General features: G+C 49.7%; 5 protein-coding genes across 5 annotated transcripts; 4 read left to right on the plus strand and 1 right to left on the minus strand.

Moving 5' to 3' along the window:
• Nucleotides 1-404: 404 nt before the first annotated feature.
• On the plus strand, nt 405-1,353 carry N7466_011304 (uncharacterized protein; the record flags this gene model as incomplete). The annotated part of the gene is made up of 2 exons (XM_057170693.1): nt 405-453; nt 524-1,353. 2 exons carry the CDS (start codon nt 405-407, stop codon nt 1,351-1,353), a joined length of 879 nt encoding a protein of 292 aa, XP_057015414.1.
• A 565-nt stretch (nt 1,354-1,918) lies between these two features.
• On the plus strand, nt 1,919-4,126 carry N7466_011305 (PA domain-containing protein; the record flags this gene model as incomplete). Its single annotated transcript, XM_057170694.1, has 2 exons — nt 1,919-3,982; nt 4,049-4,126. The coding sequence occupies 2 exons, from the start codon at nt 1,919-1,921 to the stop codon at nt 4,124-4,126; spliced, it is 2,142 nt and encodes a 713-aa protein (XP_057015415.1).
• Nucleotides 4,127-5,925: 1,799 nt separating this feature from the next.
• N7466_011306 (OPT oligopeptide transporter) lies at nt 5,926-8,379 on the plus strand (the record flags this gene model as incomplete). Its single annotated transcript, XM_057170695.1, has 1 exon — nt 5,926-8,379. The coding sequence occupies one exon, from the start codon at nt 5,926-5,928 to the stop codon at nt 8,377-8,379; it is 2,454 nt and encodes an 817-aa protein (XP_057015416.1).
• A 219-nt stretch (nt 8,380-8,598) lies between these two features.
• On the minus strand, nt 8,599-10,179 carry N7466_011307 (uncharacterized protein; the record flags this gene model as incomplete). Its single annotated transcript, XM_057170696.1, has 1 exon — nt 8,599-10,179. One exon carries the CDS (start codon nt 10,177-10,179, stop codon nt 8,599-8,601), a length of 1,581 nt encoding a protein of 526 aa, XP_057015417.1.
• Nucleotides 10,180-11,237: 1,058 nt separating this feature from the next.
• On the plus strand, nt 11,238-13,687 carry sip5 (Sip5p; the record flags this gene model as incomplete). The annotated part of the gene is made up of 3 exons (XM_057170697.1): nt 11,238-11,603; nt 11,667-11,754; nt 11,796-13,687. The coding sequence occupies 3 exons, from the start codon at nt 11,238-11,240 to the stop codon at nt 13,685-13,687; spliced, it is 2,346 nt and encodes a 781-aa protein (XP_057015418.1).
• Nucleotides 13,688-13,835: the final 148 nt, after the last annotated feature.

Here is a 13,835-nt window from a genome sequence, read left to right on the forward strand (position 1 = left end):
GTTCTCTTTTTGACTGATTTCGGTACCGGTGATTTTGAGTTTTGAAGTTGATAGTAGTTGTGGGTGATATTCATTGGTGTGTTGAGTAAGGTGGTGAAACCGGGACGCGACGTGGGATTATCCGGACCAGCAGAGAAGAAAGAAGAGAAGATAAAGAATGGGAAAAGAAAAGTTTGTACAAGAACCCTGTCGCGGTGAACCTGTTCCAATATAATTCTGAAGCCTGGAGGGCAGGAGCTTTGACTGAAAGCATCACCTCCTGCCATTTTTACCAACTAATCACTTTCAGTTTCCAGCCTCACTTTCTTTCCTGTCTATTTTTTATCTTTACATCAGAGGACTGCTACATCACCCACTAGCTTACCGTCGTTGCTGAAGATTGTCTTCTTATATTCTATATCAATATGCTCAGTCTCTCAAAACTACCTCGTCGGGTCTCTCTGGTTGCCCACAGTACGAATTGATTTTTCCCAAAAAGTCCAAGGCAGATCATCCATAGACAACATTGCTAATGGCAGAACAGGAAAAACTGGCCAGCGCAAAATTGTCAGCCTTCCACAGCTCCACGCCGCTGACCTAGATTCCTCAAAGAACACAGAGCATGTCCGACAGGTCGATCATTATCTCAAAAGTCGTGGGATCGTCAAGATTGGTTTACAGTTTGAAGACGACAACTGCAACTATCTCAAAGGGTTGCTTCTCCAGCTGCACAGAGACCATGGCCACGGGCTTCCAACAACCCACAGCGCCTCTCGTGGCTGGTTCTGGGATGTACGCCCGCAGCTAGAAACCTCGACTGATGCTTATACCGCACGATCGGAGACTATGAACGAGTTTCCTTGGCACACAGACTGCAGCTATGAAAAATCACCCGCGCGGTACTTTGCCCTGCAGGTTATTCGTCCTGATCAGTGGGGTGGTGGCACTCTCTCCGTTCTGGACAGCTCCCGCTTGGTGGCTCTGTTGTCGCCTGCAGTACTCTCCGCGCTCAGTCAGCCTGAATTCCGTATCAATGTCCCACCCGAGTTCATAAAAGCAGATTCCAGTACTCATATTATTGGAAACTTGCTTCAGGCGGATCAGAACATGAGAACGGTCCAGCTCCGGTTTCGAGAGGATATCGTCACCCCATTGACCGAACCAGCAAAAGTTGCATTTGACCAACTGCGAGAAGCCCTGGTCAGTGAAGCCATACAGTCGCAGGTGATGCATTTGAATTCTACTATGCTTCCACAAGGGTCGATCGTCGCGATGGATAATCGTCGCTGGCTGCATAGTCGGGACGAGGTTCTTGATCCCAAACGACATCTTCGCCGAGTTCGATGGGATTCACGCCCTTTCAATAACCTGTAATTATCTCTCTGTTTGGCCTTGTCTGGAGAATGTTGTTGGAAATGCGTTTACCTGTTCCTGTGTATTTCAAGATTAGTGAGAACGGTGTTGACCGTACAATTCCAAGAGTGTTGAGGATAGCAAACAACAGCTTCCAAGCAGTGTAACATTGACTACCAGTATGTTACCTTCCACTCCAGTCCAATTAGGAAAGTCAACGGGGAAAATTGAGCCAGAAAATTGCTACTTACCTTCAATGTTTATCAGTGCCATATAATATGTACCAAGGCTTGTGCAAGTAGATTTCATGTTGAGAAAACTTCCCGATTTGACATGTCCATCCATTTCCTTCAACAGGGATGTCCGCACCTTCCTCTCATTGATTTGAATGAACTTTTTCTACCTCAAAAAGTCTGGAAACTTTCAAGCTAGACAGCTGAGACTGGTTTTGTCTCAACTCTGAATGAACTTATTGATCGGGACAGCCTAGAATGGTAAAATGGTGTCATCGCGAAGAGATTCTCACACAAGAGGGAAGTTGGCATTTCTTCTTTGCCTTTTGTCAGTCGCCTTTTTATACATCGTCATGCACTGGAATGGTCCAAAGCTCTCGTTACCAGATTTGATTCAGCTGCTTTTGTCCGTTCCATCTGCAGAGTACATTCGCGAATCGAGTGCCTATTACACCTCAAAGCCACATTTTTCTGGACAGGGTCTCGAGCAAGCACAATGGACGCAGACCCAATGGAAAAGCTACGGCATTGCAGACACTCAAATATTCTCCTATGATGTGCATCTGCCGGCTCCGACCGATCACCAGCGATTGGCTCTGCTACGAGACTCGGAGGTTCTTTACGAGGCACCATTGAGCGACAGTGAGGATGGATTTTATCCTGCCTTCTACAGCTTTGTTACCAATTCGAACATTACTGCTCCCTACATTTTTGCCAACTTTGGCGCCGACGACGATTACCAAGATCTCGTGAACAATAATGTCAGCCTCGAGGGCAAGATCGCAGTGTTGAAATCGGCCGATGCATCATCTTATCTACAGCTTCACCATCTTGGGATGTCGCGGGAGGTACAGATCAGGAATGCTCAGAACCGGGGCCTGATCGGGGTCCTCATGTATCCTGATCCCCAAAACGATGAGCCTATCAATGAATCAAACGGGTACAGACCGTACCCTGACGGTCCAGCACGACCCCCGAAGATGATTGAGAGAGGCGGTATAGGCCCATTCGGTACGTATCACCTCGATTACGTGCCAATATTAGACGTTGGTAGCTTGTCACCTGTACCGTGTTCCCGCGTTAAGGTGTACGTACTGGGTCGGCTGACTATTCCAGATTCGTACCAGGCCGGCTTAATACCCACAATCGCCTGCATGCCAATATCCTACGCCGATGCCGTCCCTATTCTCACGGCATTGAATGGTCATGGTCCATCAGCTTCTGATCTAAATAGCCGATGGCACGGGGGAGGACTCTCATTCCACGGCGTCCGCTATAATGTGGGGCCATCGCCTCCCGAAATCTCGCTTCATCTTCGCACCGAGGCATATCTCCACACTGGCAAAGTGCATAACGTTATCGGTAAAATAACCGGGAAATCCGACGAGATCGTCATTTTGGGGAATCATCGTGATGCCTGGGGCCCTGGGGCGGGCGATCCCAATAGTGGGTCAGCGGCATTAAATGTCCTTGTTCGCAGCTTTGGACGAGCCCTTCGCCACGGTTGGCAGCCTCACCGAACCCTTGTGTTCGCCAGTTGGGAGGGGGAGGAGATTGGACAAATCGGCTCTTTGCCCTGGATCAAGGAGCATTTTGAATGGCTCAACGCGACCACTGTCGCTTATCTAAACGTCGTTGTGGCTGGCGCGGGAAAGAAGTTCCATGTCAAGGCTAGCCCTTTACTGTATAGAGCAGCCCTGGATGCCATGCAGCGTGTGCCGTCACCAAATCAGACATTAAACGGTCAATCGATTTTCGATGTTTGGAATGAGACGGGGGCGGGGATTTGGGGGACACCGGGCGGAGGGGATGCCATTCGATTCCAAGGCTTGGTATGTGCATCGACCGTTGATTTCGGATTTTCCCAAGGCTTGGCAGACAATGTCTTCCCTTATCACTCAGGTTTCGATACCTTTGAATGGATGGAGGAGTTTGGAGATCCTGGCTGGGCGTATCATCTAGCAAGCACCCAGCTTTGGTCGGTAATGGCAGCCCATCTGTCAGAACCGCCCCTTCTGGAAATGAGGACTACTGATTATGCAAGGGCCCTAGACAAATGGGCTCAGGACCTCTTTTCCAATCAAAAATGGTCCGAGCGATGTGATCCAGGGTCTCTCTACAAAGCAGTGGCACGCCTCGGTCAAGCCGCGAGAAGATTTGACCATGAGGTGGCGTCGCTGACGCTGCAGCCACATTCTAGGTGGGACTATTTTTCTGACCAACAAGAGAGCATGGTGATTGACAGGGTCAATCAGCGGTACATGCAGCTTGAAAGAACATTCTTTCATGAATCTGGCGTCGATGATCGGCCTTCTTTCCATCATGTACTATACGCGGCCGCCCCGTGGCATACGGAAAAGCCACCCTTTCCAGGGCTGCGCAGTAGCTTAGAGGCCGGCCTTTGGACTAATGCAGCGGTAAGATCTATCATCGGACCTCAATTCGCCACTGGTAGGGAAAATCCCGTTGACTGACAGTTACAGGAATGGCGAGAGATCGTGGCCAACAAAATCATTGATGCCGCAATCTTGCTGGAGGAATACGATCACTCGGCGGCATAAGACAGCATCTCCAATCAGCCTGGGATTACAACTTTCTTTGGATGTAACCTTGAGAGTTAAAGGGCGCACATAATATTACTTTTGAGAGCTGCGCGAATATCTTGGAGACTCTTGGTCATCCCAATCACATCCCTGTCACGTCTGTGCGGTTCTCTCTCTCGCTGTACGAAGTAGGAAGTATGTATTAATTATTTTTCTTTTTTTTTTCTTTTTTTTTCCCCTTTGTTTATTTGCTTTTTCTGGGTGTTTTCTTTTTCTTTTTCTCTTTTTACTGAGCAAATCATAATCCAGTGGTTAATTAAGAAATCTTGTTTATTTGGACCCCGGCATGCCCAGCCCTATCGTATAGAGTAATTGAACGACCGGGATGTTTAGGCGCGATTTTCCACAAAGCATAATCGAGTGGGGATATCACGATATCAGGTCGGCGTCCGTCGGGATGGCGAGATGGTGAGAACCGTGAGATGGCAGAGGCACTCGAGAGAGAAATGCAAAGATACCACCGGACTCCATTGATTATCTTTCTCTACTCCGTATTCCCCCCATAGCACAAGTGGGTTTCTCAACGTTCCCCCAGATCCCTATTCAACCCGGTTTTACAAAAAAAAAATGGAGTCCTACAATTCCATGACGCGGCCCTAATTGCAATGGAGGCATCTCTATTCAAATCACGATATCGGCTCTTAGTCAAGTTTTGATTGGCCTTTGGAGACTTTTACCGGCACGGAATTGTCACGGTGTCGGCAAAGAGACTGTAATTGCCACTGATAGGTTTACGCCAGCCTTATGATAGATGGCGTGAGAGGGGAACCAATCAGAGCGGATCGCTTGCAGATAAAGCCAAAAGATAAGTTGAAATAATACGGAAATGATAACAGAATGAAATAATAAAACAGTAAAATCAAACAATAATATTACCATATTACCATACCTGCACAGATGCAAAAACCAATGATCTCGCTTCCTGGAGTAAGTTCTCTGTATGTTCCCTGTAAAGTTCCCTGTAACGTTCTCCCCCGCCATCCCATCTGACACCTTTAATCCAGTCAGCTTTGGATTAAGTGGAGAAATTCCAAGCTTTTTCTTACTTGAACTTTGTGGATTTTGTTTTGTCTTACGGAGTGCGAATCGGTCATATGCTCCCTTCCCCGCCCCCAGTATCCATTCCAGCTAATCTGGAGAAATGGGTCTTTTAATATATCAAAATAATTGATGGACATGCATCTCAATCAAGGGAAGAAAAAAATGAAGAACTATTTTTTTCTTTAAAAAAAACCCGTCTTCCTGATCATCTGGCACAGTACCCAGATTTAAACATTAACAATAAACAACCTTGCACATGTGGCCTTGTTCCCGGGGGATAAGACGCGAACCCTAATCTAATTCGAAGAAACTCGAGCTAAAAACTAGTCTAATTTGGTTTCTTTTTTAGTTCAATTTTTAGCGCCATTCCCGGCATGAATGTGTGGCGACCAATCATCACAAGGCCTATTATCTAGGGGATTTCAAGAATGCAGTGGCTGTCGGAGCTCCGTGGTGGCACCCCGGAACACTGTCCTCACCAGGTATGGCGCGCATGCAATTGCTTGGGCCACATGGGCAGAGGGGGCAAAGAATGAACATTTGAAGAGAGATGCATACTAATGCAGATGGACTTGGTTCGTGCTTTCCTAGGCTATGCATATATATAAGGCTGGTGAATCTTCCCGTAGTTTGGACAACAGTGATCTTCTTCCCTTCACCCATTTTCCAAGGTTTTGGTGCTCTGGAAGTGCAGAGCACTGTCTTCCCTCGAAAACATGGAGACCGAAACTACCGTCTATCGGTATGAGGAGAAGAAGAATGACATCGAGGAACATGTCTTCCCCTCCGATGGGGAAGTCACGGATGCCGAGCTGGATGACTTGACGGCCTTGGTAAAAGAAACCATTGCCGAGCACGAGATGGATGGCAATTTCCCACAGGAGATGCTAGACGCTGCCAGAGAGTTTCTGGCCAAGGACCCAAAGCAAATCACCGCTTTGGAGGCCCAGACCTTGCTTCAAGAGATTCGCCATCAACGCGATGTCTTGCTGAACGACTCGCCCTATCCCGAAGTCCGTGCCGTCGTTGATCCCCTCGATGATCCCTCCATCTCGTCCAATACCTTCCGTGCCTGGTTCATCGGTCTGTTGCTCACCATCGTCTTCACCGGTGTCAACCAGCTGTTTACCCTTCGATACCCGAGTATCGTTCTCACCTCCTATGTCTCTCAGGTCGTGTCTTACCCGATGGGAGTCTTCATGGCCAAGGTTCTGCCAACGCGCCAGTACTCCTTGTTCGGTTACCGCTTCTCCTTCAACCCCGGCCCCTTCAACCAAAAGGAACACATGTTGATCACCGTCATGGCCAATGTCGGTTATGGAGGTTACATGGGTACGGCCTACACCACCAACATCTTCACCGTGCTAAAGGTGAAGAAGTGGTATAACAATACCGAGTTATACGACAAAGCCGGCTTCCAAATCCTGATTACCCTCTCTACCCAGTTTTTGGGATACGGATGTGCGGGTCTGGTGCGTCGCTTCTTGGTCTTGCCGCCATCTATGATCTTCCCCAAGGCCTTGGCGACGATTGCCCTCAACAAGGCTTTGCACAGCGAGGAGACCGGACGTTCCATCCATGGATGGACCATGTCCCGTTATCGTTTCTTCCTGTACGCTTTCGGTGCCATGTTTGTCTGGTACTGGTTCCCTGGATACCTCTTCCAGGCTCTGTCTTACTTCAATTGGATCACCTGGATTGCTCCCAACAACACCACCTTGGCAGCCATTACCGGTAGTATCACAGGACTGGGATTCAACTTCTGGCCCACCTTTGATTGGAACTTGGCATCACTCATCTACGATCCCATCATTACCCCCTTCTATGCCCTGGCCACCATTACCTTCGGAACCGTGTTCTTCTGTATCTGCGTGATCGTTCCTATCTGGTGGACCAACGTGTGGAACACTGGATACTTCCCCATCATGAGCAACTCTCTATTTGATAACACCGGCGCCTCGTACAACGTTTCGAAAATCATGGTTAACGGTGTTTTCAGCCCTGAGGCCTATGATGCTTACAGCCCACCTTACATGACTGCCTCGTACGCCGTCATGTTCTTCTGCTTCTTTGGAGCCTACATGGCTGGTGTTATTCACATCATACTCTACAACCGCCACGAACTGTCCAAGGGATTCAAGTCCTTGTGGCAATGGAAGAATGCTCGCGAGGAACATGAAGATGTTCACAACCGCCTGATGAAGGTGTACAAGGATGCCCCAGATTGGTGGTATCTGGTTATCTTGGCCCTGTGCTTCATCATTGGTTGTGTTGTGGCCCACGTCTATACCCCATCTTTCCCGATCTGGGGAATGGTTGTCAGTTTGCTCCTGTGTCTTATCTTGCAGGTTCCCTATGGTATGGTGTATGCTATCACCAACGCCGAAGTTACCAACAATGTCCTCACCGAGATGATTGCCGGTTACGCCATCCCCAACCAACCCGTCGCCATGATGATCTTCAAGACCTACGGTGTCGTCTCTTGCGCTCAGGCTATCCAGTTCGTTTCTGATTTGAAGATGGGCCACTACATGAAGATTGCCCCCCGGGTCATGTTCAGTGCGCAGTGCATTGCCACTTTGGTCGCTGCCTTTGTCAGTATCGGTGTCAATGCCTGGGCCTTGGAGAACATCCCCAACATCTGCGAGTCGGATCAAGCGGCCGGATTCAACTGCGAGGCTATTACTACATTCTTCACTTCCTCCGTCATCTGGGGTGCCATTGGACCCGCGAGACTCTTTGCCGAGGGAATGATGTACAACGCCACTTTGTACGGATTCCTGTGTGGTAGTTTGCTGCCCGTTCCGTTCTACCTGCTGTCCAAGTTCTTCCCCAAGTCTGGCTTCCGTTACGTCTATTCCCCCTTGCTGCTGTACGGAATGATGAACTTTGCCCCTTACAACTTGACATACTGCATTGCTCCCATGATCGTTGGTACCGTCTTCAACTGGTACATCAAGCGCCACTATGTTGCTTGGTGGGAGAAATACGCTTATGTCCTTACTTCCTCCTTTGGAGCTGCCCTGGCCATTTCCGCCGTGGTTATCTTCTTTGCCGTCGAGTACAAGACCGTCAATGTCACCTGGTGGGGAAATTCGGTTTCATTCGCTGGATGTGATGACTCTGGATGTTCAAGACTCCCTATTCCGTCCACTGGTGTCCCAGCATGAGATATGCATGAATGATAATGAGAGGGAGAAAGTGGTGAGGATACTTAGTGTAATTTACGTACCTATGAGCTTAGTACTACATACGTTGAATGCCTATATAATTTTTTTTAGTTCTCTTCAAATCTCTTCGAATCACATTATATTGTAATGTTCTGTTTGTACCTCTTCAATAATAAATACAGAGGAAGAGAAAAAAAATACCCTGCGTGAGTTATACGCTTATGACCTTCCCTTGGTTCCCTTCTTCCGGTTCTCTCTCTGTCTCTGCTCCTTGGCTGCATCACGCCGCCTCTTTTTCCATGCCCGATTGTTATCACCTCGGTTCTCCCAGAACCATTTCGCAAATTCGGTCTCATCAGAACCCTCCGTGCCAAGGGGTTTTGAGACTGGGGTATCAATCATAGCTTCTTCATCGTCCATGTCTTCGTCCTCATCCCACTGCATGTGTCGACTAGCGGCAGCTGTGTCCGGAGTGGGAGCTGCACTCCGCATACCGCGATCCTGTAGATCCCTCTTGCCGAAGGGAGTAAAAGGAGCTTGCAGCTCAGGTCTAGACTCATCTTCAGATTCAATATCGTCGTTGTTGCCAAAGAAGCTGAAGCCAGCCTCGGTGGCTGGTGGTGCTTGTTCTTCAGATGCTTTGGGGGCGGAGCGTTTGAAGAGAGCTTCTAAAGGGTGGACTTCCTTGGGTTCTTGGGGTGAGTCCTCCTTGGCATCTTGGGCGGGTTCACTGGCGGGCTCAGGGTTCGATTCAGTTGCGGTAGTCGTGGGGGCATCGGTGTTTTTTGTGCTCTCCGGTGAAGATTCTTTGTCGTTGGGAGTCGCTTCTTCTTCGACAGACTCGGACTCAGAGTCGTCGGAGCCGCTGGCCTCGTTCTGATCTTCATCTTTACTCTCGGAGTCTGAGTCTGAGTCTGAATCTGAATCTGAATCTTCGCCCGAAGAACCACTTGATGATGTCCAGTCTTCAGACTCAGCAGAAGACTCGGGATCCTGTGCTTTGACCTTGAGGACCGGTCGCTTCTCTTTAACTCCCGGAACCTTGCCAGGCCGATAATCCTTCTTCCGAGCCTTCTCGCTGACCGGTTCCTTCACATTTCCTGTAGTGTCCACCCAACCCTTCTCTTCGTCGAATGTAGCTGTCTTTGCGCTATCATCTCCTGTAGAGCGGAGGAAGCTGGGGTAAGTGGTTGCTTTGGCAAATTCGTGCACCACATCCTCAGAACCTTTTTGCTTCTTGGCTTTCTTGTCGTCGGCAGCGGCATCGGAGGCCCGGTTGCGTGGGATTTTTGTGCGGAATAGACACTCGGACTTCTCGGTGTATTTGGACTTGGCTTGGAGTTTTTCCTTCTTGTCGGATTTGCTCTTTTTTTTGTCCTCATACTTGCGCTTCTCCTTGGCTGCTTTTGGCTCAGTCCAGCCTCTCTTCACTTTCCGATCGGAGGGAAGTTCATATCCTTCCAGAGTCTCGTCTTCGACCTTGCGCTTCTTCGACTTCTTCTTCTCCTTGGGAGCTTCTGGTTCGGCATCTTCTTTTTCCAGGTGTCGTTTGGACGGGCGAGCTGTGTCAACCTTGAATTTCTTTCCCTTCAGGATCGATCCATTAAGCTTCTTCTTAATTTTTTCAGCGTCCATCTTGGAGAGAGTGACGTATCCGTAACTGTTCTCGGGGAAGGTAGAGATGGTATGGTAGGAGATATCGGTAGCGGTTGATCGGATGGATGCTGGTAGCACCGCGGGGAGAATGTCGGGGGTGAGAGGGGAAATATGAAGTCTGATTCTTTCTGCTGGTTCCGTCATTGCAAGACGTCCACAGAATCCAAGGAGTTTTATTTTTTTATTTTTTCTCCTCAGCAGTTGGCGATCATGGCCATTTTGTCCAAATTAATTTTTTTTTTCTTTTGGTTCAAGCCAACTCGAGACTGGTCACCGCCTTCCCTTTTTATCCTTGACCCACTGTACACAAAGAACCCACTTGGGCAGCATCATCACTTGGGGATTCATGAGATGTGACTGGATATGAAAGGATGCAGGTTGAAATTCAAGGTTTGAATAGCTACCTGTCAGGCAGTCACATTACCCGTTCAAAACAATCTCAGCTCCATAAAAAAATCTTGCTTAATCCTTAGAAATCCAGAAATAAATCTTGGAAATGCTAGTCTTGTATTTTTTATATGTACATATATTATGGAGAGTCTCAGATGAACTCCTTATAGCCGGAACTCTATCGGTCACAGACCAGATCAAGTTGGTCTTTTACAACAATTTAGAAGCTTATTTTGAGTTGAAAAGATACTTAAGTACTATACATACCATATATGTATATACCTGGAAGAGAGTGTTGTCGTATTTTATTGATCGACAAAAGCTTGAAGTCCCAGGGCTGATGTAATCCCCCAATGACGATTGTCGTGTGCCATGGAAGGTCTGGCCCAAAGTTATATTTGGGGGTGTTTGGCCATTTTCCACTTTCAACTCTTCTGTATCCAACGGACTTTCATTCCTTGAAGACTTCACGAAGTTGAATGAAAATCTTCATCCGCCACATCCGGGAGTTCGGGGGCTGAACGTTTTCTTACGTATCACTTCCATTTTCTCCTCAATTTAACTAGTTCCTCGATCGGTAACCGATCGGTTCCCCAGTCACTCCGCCCTGTCCCCGCTTCCCATCTTTCCCACTTCCCCTGCGTCTATTCTTCCCCAAATGTCTATCTGGCTTTAGCCGGTCGCTATCGATTTTTATTCTCCCCCCCCTTTATCCCTACTCCCCCTCCCCCTTGGGGGCCACCTCGGAGATATTCCGTCGTGTGTCCTTTCAACTCGACGCTCTCCAACCCCCTCGCATCCATCCCTTCAATATGGGAAACTCTCAAACCAGGGAATCACGAACCGCCGCGCCACGTCACCGGAGCCAACAATGGTCATCGGATGCCCCGGGTCGCGCGGTATACCAGAGCTCACGGTCGGGCAGAAGCAGTCGACCTGATCTATCTCTCCTGGGGATAGGTAGTAGCCATCATGATCGCGATATGGCTGCCCTCGAGCATCGGCGTGAAACCAAACAGGAGCGAGAGGCACGCCGGTTGGAAAAGGAAAGAGTGGCCCGTGTCAAAGAGCGCGAACGCAGTATGAAAGAGGAACATGTCGATGGAGGTTATCTAGTGACACAGGGTGTGTACGTGGGGACGGAGGACTTCAATAAGGCGGTTGTTCGGCAACTAATGGTATGATCACCATGAGAAAACTTGGAAAATCCCCAAAGTCATCGAATGCTAATACTACTGTAGATTGAACGCCGACTTGCCCCATTTTGGAGAGGACTGAATGACTTCTCCGACTCATGGGCGGAACACCAACTTATGGCCGCGGCCCGGGGTATGGATATCCCCCCACCGGACGAGATCCCCCCGAGTTAGAGTACACTCTCCCCAAGGCAACCCCAACAAAGGGATTGGTGGATGCGAGCAATATCCAACACCTCACCGTCCCCATCACATCCCGCGCTCAATCCTACAATTCAGATGTATCGCAAAGCTCGAATCCCGGTCAATCATTACCCTCGGCAATATCTCCGATCGCATCCGGTACCTCGACCTCACCCCTCTTCCGAGCCCGTGCAAAGACAATGGCAGCTTTGTCAACGTCGTCAAAGCATGGCTCGCAGACCGATTTGACACCGCGGGAACTGCAACTACCCAAGGACCCGTTTGTCAATGGCCAACCGATCGAGGTCTATCTATACAAGGATGCAAGCGAATGTCCGATCTGCTTCCTGTACTATCCCCCATACTTGAATCGCACTCGATGCTGCGACCAACCTATCTGCTCCGAGTGCTTCGTTCAAATTAAGCGCCCCGAGCCACACCCACCGGAGCATGGCGACTCCGAAGCAAATACACCAACCCCAGCAGAGGGAGCGCGAGCCGAAGAAACCGAGTCGCAGCTTGTGTCTGAACCATCTGCATGTCCTTTCTGTGTCCAGCCCGAGTTTGGAGTTACCTATGCTATGCCTCCCTTCCGCCGCGGTTTGACATATGGCGCCGATCCCAGCGCCCGACCTTCCCCCCATATTACTTCCCCGGTGTCCTCAACCTCCTCTTTAGCATCCGCAAGTCTTGCGCCTATCCCCGGTCGTCGTCGTGCGACATCCCTGTCGGCAACCGACCCTTCTGTGGTCACCACGGACAAGGTTCGACCGGACTGGGCACAGAAGCTGTCCAACGCCCGTGCCCATGCGGCACGAAGGTCCGCTGCTGCAACCGCTCTACATACCGCAGCTTACCTGATGAATTCTGGCTCCAGTGATTCTCGCGGGTTAGGGTTAGGCCGAAGAGGACTCCGGAGAGCCACTCAGGGTGATGCTGGCCGGGCTGGCACCCCTGCAATCAATGCCCTTGCCTTTTTGACCGAGCGATCTGATCGAGCAGATCGAACTACATCCCGTGTACCGGACACCGACTCGGCTGAGGAAAGCCCGGGTAACATTGCCCCACCACGTGAGAGCTCGAGGCGGACTCGAGTCGACGATCTCGAGGAAATGATGATGATGGAGGCAATACGCTTGAGCTTGGCCACTGAGGAAGAGCGCCTGCGAAGAGAGGAAAAAGATTTCCGAAAGGACGCTAAGAAGAGAGAGAAAGAGGCGAAGAAGGCCGATAAGGTCGGTCGTAAGAATGGACTGTACAGCAACAATGCCAGCAGTACTGCTTTGGAAGGAACCAGCGAATCGTCACTCGCCAAGGTCACCAGCATCTCTTCTTCAATTGGCGAAGAAGCCTCCCCAACAGACAAGGGTAAGGCGGTCGATCGTGCCGCCTCGTCAAATCCATCCACTTCATTGGGTAATGTGAACCAGGCCGAGCAAACATCGGTGGTCACTGAACATTCTACAGGTGCCGAGCCGTCACGGCAATCGCATCTCCGAAACATGTCGAGTGCTTCATCGTCATTCTCGTCTATCATGGAACACACCCCGGATGAACGGCCAGCTGGGCATGCTACCACAGATGGCAGTAATACTTCTCTTGAGCCCATGTTCAACTTCCGGAGCCTGGCTGCCGTCATTGGTGATGAAGATAAGAGCCATGAATCCGAGCACGTTGAGAATGCTGCTCGCCCAGATGGAGAAGGCCCATCAAGTGCCACCCCATCGGTCCATCAACCCACGGTCGATCTTACCACCCCCGAGTCTGCTCCCGCTGTAAGCACTCAGGTGGACCCAGAAGGTGACAGTTTGTCGCCCAAGGAGCTCGAGACACGCTCGGTGGAAATCTCGGCACCTACGGCAAACCCTGAGGCGACATCATAACCCCCGCTCGTTCAGTTGCCTTTCTTTCACCCCCCCCCTCCCCCCCCACCTTCACATCTTTCTTTCACTCTTGTTTTCTTTTTGATCGGTCGCAGCATGAGATTAGCCGGCGCAGTATGGGGACTTTATGTGGTTTTGTTGACCAGGG

Source organism: Penicillium verhagenii (assembly GCF_028828195.1).
Source record: "Penicillium verhagenii strain IBT 33310 chromosome Unknown utg000013l_segment0_segment0, whole genome shotgun sequence".
Lineage (NCBI taxonomy): Eukaryota > Fungi > Ascomycota > Eurotiomycetes > Eurotiales > Aspergillaceae > Penicillium > Penicillium verhagenii.